Source organism: Corapipo altera, unplaced genomic scaffold (genome assembly GCF_003945725.1).
Source record: "Corapipo altera isolate COAL_440 unplaced genomic scaffold, ASM394572v1 23b, whole genome shotgun sequence".
NCBI lineage: Eukaryota > Metazoa > Chordata > Aves > Passeriformes > Pipridae > Corapipo > Corapipo altera.
The window spans coordinates 6,250,274-6,264,458 of NW_020884885.1; the positions used below are offsets into that span (position 1 = coordinate 6,250,274).

A 14,185-nucleotide genomic window follows, 5' to 3' on the forward strand; every position below is an offset into this window, starting at 1 on the left:
GCAAACATCCCAGTTCTCGGCAAAACATAAATGCCCAAAAGCAAGAAGTTAAAACACAAACCAACTTAAGAGAGTGACATATATCTTGGTCTTTTTCTTTTACAAGAGAAACTGAGAGCGAATGTTCCCTAACACTTGCACAAGTCTCCTCTCTCTCGAGGAAAAAAATAAAAAAAAAAAGAAGAGAATATTAGTCTTACCTAAATAAAATAGCAGCATTAGGAGAAACAAGCATGGCCACTACTACATTAGTTTCATGTACTTTACTTTCAAACAGAAAACCTTACAGACAGTTGCAGAATATTTATTAACAATTCTCAGGTCTTCACTGAGCACAGGTAAAATTTTCATAATCCCTGCAAAAGCCAGACTCTGGTCTTGCCACTCAGTTACACTTTGAGCTCTAAAGACTTATAGATGATGATTTTTAGGGAGTGGGCAAGGCAGTTCATAATGAATAAGGACAGACTTACACCACCCAGCAACTATTAAACTGTGGTTGAGCAGCTACATTACAGGCAATAGACCACTCTGGAATTCCCACTGAGGAACTTGAGGAAAACTAAGGCATTTTCACCATCTTTCAGATTTGAATGCACTCTTATTCATTAACCATTTTCCCCAAAATATCTCAATTTATCCTGCTTCATTGAGGAGCATGAGGAAGAAAAGTCACCCCATCAGACATTTAAGGACATAGCAGATGGCATACTTTTCCTGGAATGTATGAATTTCAAAAAAATACCCAAGAACAACGTAACAGGATACTCTTCTTCAATAGGACAAAGTTCTATTCTTTCTGTGAGCAAAATATAGTGCCACCCACTAAACCAATGACTCTACATCTGGTTTATCTCGTTCACTCACAATGGCATACTTCCTGTCTGTATCCATTAAACACCAGTTAACACCCACTTTGCCTCTCAAGCCTAATAAAAATTTCCACTTTGTCCATAGCAAGGTACAGTATTTTGGATGATAAATGTTAATCAAATAAGGTATAACGCCTCTTAATATCAAATTGTTCTGAATTTAAGTTTTCATCTAATTGCAAATTCTTTAAATATTAATAGTTTACCATTCTGACCAAACCAAGAAACGTATGTAGAGATGTGTTCAGTTTAGAGTATTTTTTCCAAAGAACAAATTAAATTAATTCAGTGAATTCCAGTTAAAAGTGGACTAATAAGTATAAATAAGTCCCCATTATGATGACAGGATGCAAAGATTCATTCATTTCTATGCCTTTTCAGCACAGAATAGCTCAAAACCTTTTTTTGACTTTGGGTACATGTGCCCAGAATAGATGAATCCTTTATTTAATACAGGAAGCATTTGTCATTAGAAGTGCAAGTCCTGACTGAGAGTTTAAAAAAAAAGTCAGTCTTTAAACAGCGAGCAGCGGTTCACACCCTTTGTGTTCAGTAAAGGATTGAAAAAGTTTGAATAAAACTTAATGCCTAGAAACTGAGCATGTTGCTTTTCACCCTGTATAATGCCTATATTATGAAAAAATAACCATCCTCAAACTCACAACTTTTTTCTCTCCTAGACTGCGTTAAACCTTAATCTAAGTTTGAGCCTCCACAGAGCAGTTAATTTCAAAGTTTTGGCAAAACACCATCTCTGTTTAGTACTAAATTACAGTTCCTTCCTTTTAGCAGAAAAATAACACAAGACAAAGACAAATAAGCAAGCAATCACAACATACGAGAAATGTTGTACACACCTGAGTATATGTAAAAGCAACTACAACAGAGCATAACCTAGTGTGAAAGTTACTTCAAACTTACCATATATCTGCACAAACCCACAGCTTCACAAAAATATGAAACAGTCAGTTTCAAGAGTTCCACCTAGCAACATCACATGTTTAACTATCAGACAGAATTACTTTAAGCATAATAAAGATAAAAATTAATAAAAGGTCCTTAGGCATCAGAACCATAGACCGTGTTCCTTGTACATACATATTTAATCCATTAGCTTTCCCCAAGTGTCATCTGCTTCCAATTTATTGTAGATCTGGTATTAGTGCACCTTTAGGAGAAAGCTTTTGATTACGAGGGGAATATATGCAACAAGACACCTTAAATTTTATACTCATTTCTATTGCAGTATTTCTTAAGTATTAATATTAAATATTATTCTAAAATATTAAAATACAGTTTCTTAAAAAGGGGGGGAAGCAGAATTTGACAAAGAAAAGAAAATACCTATTTATAATACGCTCATAATCTGGAAGAAGTTATCAGAATTCAAAAAGGTAATTTCAGTTTCATGTGTATTAATAGTCTGTAAAATAAACACACACAAAATTGTAGCACAGAAGGCATTCTCAGAAGTTAGCAAGTGCTTCTAACCTCATGCACTGGTCAAAACTCCAGGTGTTACTTGACAATGTTTTCAATTATCAAGAGGAAGGACTGCTTTCCAATCACAACCCACCACTTACCTTACAAGTCAAATCGTAACTGCAACTACACTTTCCACATAGAGTGAGTACCTTTCCATACAGTTCAAGAGGTCTATCATTTCTACTCTTCCAGAAAAAGGAAGACAAATATCGTATTATTCCTCTGCCTAGCTACCTGATTTATTTCAACTAGATAATAATGTAGGATATCTCACACTGATTTTCCGAGGCACTTGTTACACGAGTCACCTGGTTTTAATAAAAAAGCCATATCCTTTGCAACGAGAGCTGACTGTAAAACAGGGGTGTAACGAAGCATGTTGCTGGTTATGCTTGCCAAAAAACCCCCAAATTATAATTCACAGCAAGAGTACCTCATGGATACCCAAAAGAAAGGCAGAAACTCTTACCTTAACAGGAAAACTACACTTGCCAGTACGAACGCCTTCTTCATCAGTCTGCCACTGATGGGGCCTGCTGGCCTCTGGGACATAGACATCTTTCTTTCTCCTAAAGCTTTGCCGTAATTTGTTCATTTCTCAGATTTTCACGTCCTAGAAGAAGAAAAAAAAGAATACTGCCAATAGGTACCAAACACACATTTAGCCACTTTGGGTCAATCACTATCATGACAAATGTCCCTGTGAAAAATCTGAGCTTTTGCAAAGATGAACAGAAGTACCTGTGAAAGGAGAATATTTTGAACAATGATTCAGAGAAAAGTCAGATATTCACTTCAAAGCAGAAAACACAAATCCACGTTATTTGTTAAGTAACTTTCCACAGCAACTGAAACATTAGACTCAGAAATAACTATTACTGGGAGCATAAGATTACCTAAAACAGACGAAGGAGAGACTCTAAAGAGTGATGAGCATGAAAACCTGTCTCCCGAAATTTGAACACCTAACTAAAGCAACCAAGCAGGACAACAGCAGCACAAGCTTACAAGGCACTCATGCAAGGCAAGGATTCATAGGTCTAAAACTGCTCCTAAATTAGGTGCTTCTGCTGTTCTTTGAGAGATAGTTTCATGCTTTTACTGAGAGGAAGAGTCCAGCCCTTGCTTAGCCTACTGGTAGAAGTTCTCACATTTAAATGAGAAATGAACTTCTTTAAAAGGGGAAAACAGTTCTGTAACCACACTTCCAAAGCCTAGAATTCAAAGCTTTTTATACACTATTCTCTTATGTATCAATTTCTATATAACAAGCCAGTCTATGCTTCAGACATGCTCATCCTAATTGGATTCAAACTACAATTAGCCAAGACACTATTGGAGAAATTACTACTAATAAAAAGACTCAATATTCAGTGTAAGGGCAGGGATAGGAAGTTGCTCAAGGATTCTCAGTCAAAATTATCTAATTATAAAGAAGTGTTTCATTCCTTCATAGCCACAAAATGCCTGACATTACTAGTAACCTAAAATATTTTCTTGAATTTACTTAGGCAGATTCAGAGGTTAGAACATATGTGCAAAATAAAAACCATGCACATTTCTTACCACTGAACAAGCTGAAGCAGCAGCTCTCTCCTGCTTTCAGCTGAGACAGAGTTAATTTTCTTCCTAGTAGCTGGTACAGTGCTGTGTTTTGGATTTAGGCTGAGAATAATGTTGATAACACACTGATGTTTTAGTTGTTGCTAAAGAGTGTTTATACTGAATCAAGGTCTTTTCTGCTTCTCACCCCACCCTACCATTGAATGGGCTGCAGGGCACAAAAAGTTGTGAGGGGACACAGCTGGGACAGCTGACTCCAGCTGACCACAGGGATATTCCATACCATATGGCATCATGCTCGACATGTAAAAGTTGGGGGAAGAAAGAAGGAAGCAAGGATGTTTGGAGCAATGGTGTTTGTCTTCCCAAGTAACCATTACATGTGATGGAGCCCTGCTTTCCTGGGGATCTCTGAATACCTGGCCTGCCCACGGGAAGCAGTGAATGAATTCTTTTTTCTCTTTGCTTGCCTTTTTTTTAAGCTTTTGTTTTACCTATTAAACTGCCTTTATCTCAACTTTTTCTCACTTTTGCTCTTCTGATTCTCTCCCCCATCCCATCATGGCAAATGAGCAAGCAGTTGTGTGAGGCTTAGTCGCCATCTGGGGCTAAACCACAACACTCCTCTATAAACATGGTTTCTTTATTTTACAAGCCAAGAGCCATTTTAAAATCTTTGAACATGCAAAGCCAATTCTCTAAGTTTTAAGAGGAGTTGCAAGGATTTATTCTCCATTAAGGCTTAGAGAGGCATTATAGCGATATAGTTATGTATTTTGCTCTACAAACTGCAGATGGAGGAGTCTAGGCACCACTCAATCTAAAGGAAACAGAACACATTATACACGTCCTGCAGCTCACAAGGACAGACACACACTCTTGCCCCTGCTGCAGACTGGCAGTGCCACAGCATGATGAGCAAAACTGCTGCTCCAGCTGCTTCAGTGAAGAGCACAGGAGTGTGGCCAGTGCACGGCCCACAGCCCAGCTGCCTGACCCGGCACTCCGAGAGTGAGAAACGGGCACGGATACTCCATTCTGCCAAAAGGGGTAACAGACCCTTAAACCAATACAGTCAGATGCAGTAAGACTAATGTGCCAGTTTCAAATTTCAAGGTAACTCTGAGCCTAGAAAACTTCAGTGAACAATGAAACAAGAACTGAAAACAGCACAACAGCCACTGCAACACTTGTGAAAAACCGCAGTCTAATTGTCTTATCATAACATTTGCTTATGTGAGCATTCTGTAGGACTTCTCCCTCCTGGGCATTGCTTTTGCCCATGAGACTGTTGCCTTATCAGTCATTTATTCTGACCAGGAATCTCAATCCACGGGGGAGGATGAGAATAGGAGTTCCTCAACTACACTTTCTATGAGAAGCTGAAGTGGCATTTTGCCCAAAGTATTTCCTTTTCAATGAAAAACAAACCCATTTTCCTACATGTTCTAATTTTGAGGTCACACTGGCAACAAGCAATTGAAAAATAGCTTATTCTATTTGATAGAAACGCTGATAAATTGCAAAATTAATTTCTGGTCAGGCAACCAGTGAGCTCTCTCCAATGCCCACACCTGAGTTTTCTGAAATGCAAAGACTTATGAGCAGGCTGCAAAGCAGTCTGTCCTACAAACACCTAATTTGCTGATAACATGCATGTCTGCCCCATATAGCTAGAACTGTCATCTGATGGGAAAGTGTTAAGCAGAACAACTCACAGAGGCTGAGTATTTGAGGATTTAGGAGAGAAGCACATGACTTGCTACAATTTAAGAGCTGAAATTTTTACGAATTTTGTCTGGAGCTCAAAACCCCTGTGCTCTAAAGAAAGATGAGTGAGAGTTTTCTACTTGAATTCTTTGCATTTCCATACAAGCATAGCATGCTTGCTAACACAACAGACACCAGCCTAGGCTGCAACAGGCTATCAGGATATTTTCTACTAAACAGACAGCATCACTGATATTGTACAAAGTTCTATACTGTTTTGGGATTATGTAAGATGAAAGTTATCTTTCTCTGACATTTTTATATTTAGCAACTTGGTTTTGTCCTCTGATTAAAAGTATTTTAAAATCACCCAAGAAGAAACAAATCAAACCACCAAAACTACTATTTCCTTTTCACTTTTACAAATCCAGCTTGGACCCAGAGAGTGAGACGACAATGGAAAAACAGTATTTGAAGATAAACCTGGTGAGAAGCCAAGACAGGGAACTCAAAATCTAATTAAATCACAAAACATAACATTACATCAGAGACAAACTGCTAACAAAGACTGAAAGCACTGAGATCTTCTGGAGAAAAGAGGAAACAGAGCCACTTTGGGTCCTGGTACATTTCAAGGTTATATCTAACAGGCACCTTACTGCAGAATGGCTCAATATTTGAATGCTCATGTCCACTGGAGAAAAAACCCAAAACAAAACCACCTACACAACATGAAGACCTTCATCACTTTTGCAATCCAAGAGATTACAATATGAGACTGAACATTAGACCAGTTCCCAAAGCACCATACAAGCACCTACAAAAGGCATCAGAAAGACAAGTGAGTTTTAAAATTTCTGTTGCCATTTATTTTTATGCAAATTGTTATATTTTGGAAACAGAACTCCTAAGCCAATTTAAGGAGAGCTTTAGCACTATTATTCTTTTGACCAGCAGAAAAGCTACCATTTACGCCTGTATCAGTCCACTGACAGCTCAGGGGCAGAGTTGTCAGAAACAGAGACAGAAACAACATCGTCATGGATAAAAATGCATGTTGAAGCACCCTTGGCTTCATTGGCTTATGCATCGTCAGGTTATGGCTGCAGAACAAATTACTGCAAGATAAACCAGCATGTTAATTCATGTCTTGCTAGCTGCTCTGCTGTACAAGTGTGTTCACTTTTACCCTTCAGTAAGCACAAGCCAGCAATTTACCCTTCAATGAGAGATGGGTAAACTTTCATATTAACTGAAGTTAGATCAGGTGAAAGCTGATGATGATGCAAATTTGGAGCTCAGCTTACCTTGTAACAGTTTACCCATGTTTCCCCTTAACTTTAGGTAAGCTGTTCATTTAGATTATGCATGAATGTTTTTTCTATAGCAGTTGCAGCTACAAGGGGATCCAAGCTATAGAATCTGCAGGGCAGAAGGACAATATGAGTACCTGAATTGTGTCCATAAATTTAAGTGCTTAGATTTTAAGCCAGGGCATACTACATATTTCACCCCAAGCAACCACTTACAGTTTCAACACTGAGGACAAAGAAACAGCACAAACCCATTTTTTAATCTTTCTTCTGAACTCTAGCCTTCACAAAGGTTATTTAATCTGCATTCAGTTATCTGTTATCTTTTCTGTTTGCAATGGAAAAGGACAGAAACTAGTATTTAGTCTTCAGCCAGTTTTTTAACAAACATTCAAAGGGTTTGGGATTACTTTTGTTTTCTTTCAGAATTTAATACTGCTTCCTATTTACTTTACTAATTTAGAAAAAAGAAAGTCATGGGTCAAATAAGGGCAAAGTACCCTCTGCCTGCAACAAATACAGAGTACCTGGGGACAGGAGGGAACACCCACCTCCCCACTTTCCCCACCCCCGGAGTTCCATCCTCCTGATTTATAGTACAAAGTCCTCTTGCAAGCCTGAACCACCAGCAGTAGTAGACACTTGCATCAAATTCCTAGAAGTATGCATTTCAAAGAGCAGGGAAATATAGTTTTAAGAACAATGTGTTATAGGGATCATTCTAAAATTTACAAACCTCCATCATAAAACTAATTCAATTAACATGTTACTATCAGATTAAGTAATTAAAAAAAAAAAAAAACAACAAAGAAGCCTCATTCACACCTTTATTGCCTGCTGGACACACACAGGTGAAGTATAAGCAAATGCACAACTATCAGCTTCTATGTGCTCTTCCCCAGTGAAATGCACCTAACACTGATGAAGGAACAAGCCAAAAAGAGCCTGAAACCTAGAGCAAGATCATCCATCTCTAATGTGGATTTTGCATAACAAATACCAGGCATTTCTTGACATCAAAGGTTTCTGAATCAAGATGCATTTTTCCTGCCAAAGCTACCTGATACTTCAGACCTAAGAAGTCATGCAAATTATCTTAATTTCATTGAAAAAAACGTGTTTACCTAACCTCCTTACCAGGAAAGCACTTCAGAAAACATTCCTCCACATGGCTGTGAAGACCTGTATCCTTAGAAAACTCAGTGACTCTGAGTTGTTGTGCAAGTACAACCTGGTCACACCTGCTCACAGGCTAATGGTTAACAGCTATCTTTTGAGCATTATCAAAATTTGAATCTTATTACAAAATCCATAAGGGTCTGCATCAGGAAATGCACACAGCCCATGCTTCTGTATTCCAGAGGATTATTCCACATTTCTTTTTCCTATAAAAGTCAGTTCTCTGCTGACACTTCAATGTTATTGTAGATCTTGGCTATAACCAGGACACTAGGACATCAGCAAGGAAATATGCTTGTTTCAGGTCATTTTCTTGGGATGATATTTGGGGTTGGCAGGCCTACCTGCAGTACAAGCACAAATAAGAAAGAAGCAGTTCAAAACACTTAGATCTATTTTGCTTTCTGATGTACAGTTCGAATCCCTAAATTTAAGACGACAATGTAAGAACATTTCATTTACAACAAAGAGGCAGGCTAGGAAAGCAAGTCGATTGCTGCCAAGGTAAATAGTCTGTCCCTGTCTATTATGAAGCTGCCAGAATGGAGTTTTACTTTTCTGAAAAATCCTTTTTAAGCATTGCTGCTAAACAAACGGCCTCCCCTCCTCTCCCACTTACACAGTACAAAAACATGTAATGTCCTATCTCTCCAAGCCTACTGCAAAGGTTAGCCAAAACTTGCTGCAATTGCCCTGCAACAGCTTCTCTGCAATTATTCACCAGCACAAGAACACAGAGTACCCTTATCTTCTAAGGAAGAAAAGGTCACCTCATGTGTCAGATTTTGAATGCAGAACTTTGAGCCTTTTTGTAAGTTTAGATCCCATAAAATCTAATTAAATCCAGCACTGTCACACTGAAGCAAATGAAGGCATGTAACCATATGAGCATGCTCACTAAAACGTTAACAGTCCTGCTTTCACAATCCAGTATGACTAACCACATTATTCACCACATGGCTTTCCAACCCATTTACCCTTTCATTACCCAATTATGATCTAATACAACACTACAAGTAAGCATTCTAAGACATCAAAATATGCATAAAGGTGAAGCATTTCTTCATTTGTTGAGCGAATAAATACATTTTGTTGTTGTTATCATTATTATTTAGAATTCAAATTAAGGGGATTTTCCTTTTGGAGATAAACAAAGTATTGGATACATAATTAAAAGACTACTGAAACAAATATACCAGATGTAGAAAACTCACCTTCCAGCAGTGAAAGTAATATTTAGATCATACTTTGAAAACACAACAGAAATTGAAACCTCAAAATATTTATATAACACCAAGGAGGTCAGAGCTGTGACAATTATGTCTCTGACAGCATTTTTAGAAATTGTGATGCATTGTCACCATAAGCTGTGAGGTACTAACCATCCTCTCAAACCCATCACATATCTTGCTGTCTCATACCTGAGCTAAGGTATCATGAGAGCACACCACAGCTGTTTCCAGAGCACTTTAACAAGTCTATTTGTACCATGGATGAGGGTGGAAGGAGAGGAAAAAACAATGTTATGACAGCAACATCTTACTGGCAAAAGCCAGAGTTAAACAAAAATTGCAGACAGCTTATGAAATACCAGGAAATGAAATAATGAGCTGTACTGCAATACACTGTTAACAACTGTGGGGCTAAAACATTCAGCTACTAGAGGCCCTATCCTCTAGGATTTTGTAAAATAAGCTAGACTTTTCAAACATAAATAGCCCCAGACTGCATCAATTAAATACAGTACTCAGTATTCCACAATGTTATGTAACAGAAATACCACCACAGCAAACACTCAGACTCTTAAACTCTCACAAAAATACAAGTTTGATCATTGCAAGGTAGAAGTTATTCCTAAAGATATGCAGTGCTCATTCCAGCAGTTGTAAGAGAAATAATTTGCCTCTCACAGACCAAAGTTCAGCAAATGAAAGCAAGCAAGATTCATTATCTCCATCAATAACTATTCTAAAGCAAATGTACCAATTCATCGGACACCACAGCAACTACAAGCTCTGACTACGGTCCTATAGAATATGCTAAGAGGTTTAAGTGCAGATATATAAGGCAGTAATCCTCCTGTTTTGTAGGTTCACCCTAAAAATACCCTGCAGACTGTCAGTCACCAGTGTAAAGCAGGTCTCTTAAACACTTTATGTGATACAAAGCTAACTGAACTATATTATCTATAATAACTGAAAATAAGTAAATGTTTAGCAATGAAACACTAGCCATGCCTTGTGGAAAGATGTTCAAGTCATTTTGCTTTGCAGCTCATCTGCACACATGTGAAGAATTTTAAATAATCAAGGCACATCATTTCCAAGTGAATCATTTACATTAAGGGCAGATACATATCAGACAATTCAATGGTTTTCAGACACAAATATCTCAGTTTAAAAGGTATCCTTACAAATATATGCTGAATTTTGAAATGAAATTAGATATTAAAAAAAGTACAAAAAGGGCTGAAAGAGTAGAAAAACATGTCCCTTGATCACCCAAATTCAAGACCTGAGAGGCACAGGAAGGTAACAAGGATAGCAAGGACTATATCAACACCTTCTGTTCAAGGACATATTAGATACACCAAAAGTCTTCACCTCAGAAAAGCAATTTGCTAGTGGGGAAAGACAGAAAAACTATAGTATCACACATGTTAGAAAATTAAATTACAATTTTCCAATTCTTATGTTGTAGAAACAACAAAAAACAATAGAATTCTCCAGCAGCTCAGGTTTCAATAAAAGGATATTTCCTCATGATACAGAATTAACTTGCACAATTCCTAGCTCTGGGAAATGTTACAAACTAAAAATAAAAAGGGAATAAAAAACACACACACAGAGTTTAATTATTTGATCAAAACTTCCAAAGGCTATAGTGGAGGTGCAGCCTTCCATTCAGGAAATCACCCAGTCCAATCTCACCAGCTGGGAAGTCTTACTTCATGTCTGCCTTAACCTTCTATTCTTCCTTGGGATCCAACACTGTATCAAGAGAATTACTGTGCTATGGAGCCTTTGTTGTGAACCAGTACAACTCACAAGCCGGTTTCCCTTCACAGCCAATTCAGCTGCCCAAACCCCCATGTCACAGCTGTCACAGCACGACAGCAGAGTTGTTAGCTCACAGCTACGTCTGGACCACCAAGAGCTGGCTCACCACAGGTGGCAAGGATCTCCCTTTCCCAAACCCACAGAAGGAGAAGTTTCTATAGCTCAAGACATTCAAATGAAATGAATTCGTATATTCCAGATAGCTCACGAAATTTGAATTACTGTGGCAACAACCCATGCGTGCACTAGTCAATCAATTACAAAATGAAAGTTAGCCTAAACTACCACAAAGTTTGTCATTCACAGAATGACAGATAACTCCTTGTTATACCATTACTGCAGTGGGCCCAAGCACTTCAGTCAGTCACTGCCTGGCAGCTGTTCCATGGCAGTCCAAGACACTTCAATCGCTCCCATCCTCCAACAGTTAGAAAAATATAATTAAGGTCCTTTTATCTGTGCATTTTCCTCAGCTTGTTCACACTAAATTGTCACTGCAGCCAATGCAGAGAAGAAGGGTGAGTGTCACAAAAGGCATTTTAATATTAATTTATAACTCAAAGTGAAATTCTGAAGGCTTTGCAACATGCTTTTGTGGGAAATGGTACGTTTTGTTCATAAAAATGAGCCTAGAGGAAGGATGCAGCAACTTTTTCTGGCTGTCAGAACATCAGAAAATCATTTGATCGTCCTTTATTAAGCCTAACAACACAAAAAGTTCACATAAACATGGGCAGAATCTTCTAACAGAACCCACTCTTGTGTCCACCATAGCAACTATGGTTGACTTGTAAGAACATAAATTTTTCTTCACACAAATCTTATTTATTATATTAGGAATTAAAATTAACATTTGTACACCTGTCCAGTGCAAGTTTTGAGTTTTCCATAACTCTTTTCTCATAATAACTCTTCACAAAATATTACAAGGAACTAGCATGATTATTTCCCAAATCCCTTTTACACAAACATAATCAAATCAGAAGCTAGCTTAACAAAGCCAGACAGATATAAGCTATTAATTCTTTTAGGCACACAGGATGCAATGTTTTCTGAATTCCCTCACCAGTTAAATACCTTAAAAAAATATTTTGCACCCTCTCTAGGATGCTAATACAAGCCACATGTTTCATCACCCACAGAAGAATTCACACAACATCTAAGGAATCTGTTACCATAGTCCCTATGAGAGGTCTCTAAATAGGGTATTCTAACACAATTCCAGCTTTCTGGTACAATTTTGTATATAGACAACTAGCATTCCTTATGATTAGACATAAGTAAAACCTCATTTCATGCCTAATGGTTCCTGTGTCTGCTTATTGGAAAGCCTCAAGATCCAAGCACAACTTTTGTGGCACACTTAGTGATTTTGAAAATTACATATAGCAACATAACTGAAGAAATATGTTTTATAAGCATTTACCTTAATAAAATCCTGATCTGTGTAATTTTGTGCAAAAAAAATCCCCAAACCCAAGTATGGTAGAATCAGTTATCAGAACATGAAGTTCATACAACAACAGCAAGAATACAATGACTTGGTGACTTACGTTTTGGTTTTTTTCCCCTCAGGTTCTGCAATAATAGTTTTCTTAAAAATCCCTCTCTCAAAATCCTTCTCGCTTGAAACTATAACCTTGATTCCATGGTTATAAAAAATATGAAGCTATGGGCTGAAAAAAAGAGAGAGATGATAAGGTCAAGTCCAATAGGGGCTATAAAAGGTTTCATCTGAGAACTTATATCCTTTTCTCCCTGCACCTAAAAAGACAATGAATTTTTAGATTATTTCAAGTGTTTCTTTTAAAGAACAATGCCACAATCTGGAATTATTACATCATTATACCAATTTGCAACAACTCCAGTCAAGGTTGGATTTTCCTCAGTGGAACTGGGGAGGATTTGGGTGGTAGATTTTACTGGTCAAAAAAAATTATGGCATAAAAAGACAAATCAATCATACTGCATTTAAGGTTTTGGATTTTTTGGAAGAACTCCAAGTCACATTTTTAACACTAACTGTTATAAACAGATGCATACTTCCCTCCCCTCTCCCTATCACTTGGTACTTAAAGTCTTTTGCTTGTGAGGATAGTAATCCTCACAACGTTGGTCTTTATGGAGACAGGAGATAGGAATTTAACTGCTATTGCTACTAAATCTCACAGGCACTGTTTTTTAAACACTGATAGTAATCTCTGAGACATTTCCTTTCACAGAAATTACCAGATTTCATGATGATCACTAAAATTAGTAACACATTTTTGGTAATCAGCAGTAATGTATTATGAATCCACAATTACATGCTCGGTGAGAATTATCACATAAAAGCTTGAGACATCTATAAATCCAGGGGTCCCACTCCGAACTGGTTATTTATACTCCCATTAAACTCAGTGAAGAGAAAACACAGCTCAGTTATACAAACCCACTTTAAGTATACCTAACAATGAAAATATACTTTTCTAACTAAATAACTCTGTAAGCATCCAAAGAGATAGTTTCTAACCTTTTCAACTAAAATCAAATTAATCATTACAAAATTCCTTCATGATAATGATTTTTTTTTAATCAAAACATTAATCAAAAAATGGAAGCAATATGTTCAATTCTCTAACAATCAAGTCAACATATTTGGTTTTCCAAGACCACAATGAAGTCTTAATTTCAGCCTATAAGCAATATTTAAACCAGTTAGTCCAATATAACATTCCAGGGTGGGGTAAAATCTCATTTCACTACCTGAGACAGACTGCTCCAAACTTGTAGAACTGCTTTACCTACCAAATACACTGCAAGCACTCACATCAGCATTTTATCCCCTAGTCAAAATTAAATCTATGGTAGTTCAAAACACAAGCCAAGTCTTTGGCTTAGGGTATAATGGATTCAGTCTCACTCTACCACTTTCCTCGTGATAAAATACTGGGATCTTAATTCAACTTTTTCCTGGGTAAGCTTTCTCTTACCCATGAATTTCAACTGTTAGCATACAGGTTTT

General features: G+C 37.4%; 1 protein-coding gene across 21 annotated transcripts in view; it reads right to left on the bottom strand.

Moving 5' to 3' along the window:
• Positions 1-14,185, bottom strand: part of NUMB (NUMB, endocytic adaptor protein) — a 90,571-nt gene that overhangs the window by 31,770 nt on the left and 44,616 nt on the right. For 12 of the 21 annotated variants that reach the window (XM_027642395.1, XM_027642388.1, XM_027642394.1 and 9 more), the window contains exons 1-2: positions 8,081-8,201; positions 2,827-2,970 (exon numbers count right to left, since the gene is read on the bottom strand). In XM_027642395.1, coding sequence (XP_027498196.1) covers positions 2,827-2,952 — 126 coding nt within the window. In that variant the 5' untranslated portion in view covers positions 2,953-2,970; positions 8,081-8,201. Of the gene's footprint in view, positions 1-2,826; positions 2,973-6,968; positions 7,039-8,072; positions 8,202-12,734; positions 12,858-14,185 lie in introns of those variants that run through there. The other 9 variants (XM_027642377.1, XM_027642382.1, XM_027642378.1 and 6 more) reach the window with 5 other exon arrangements.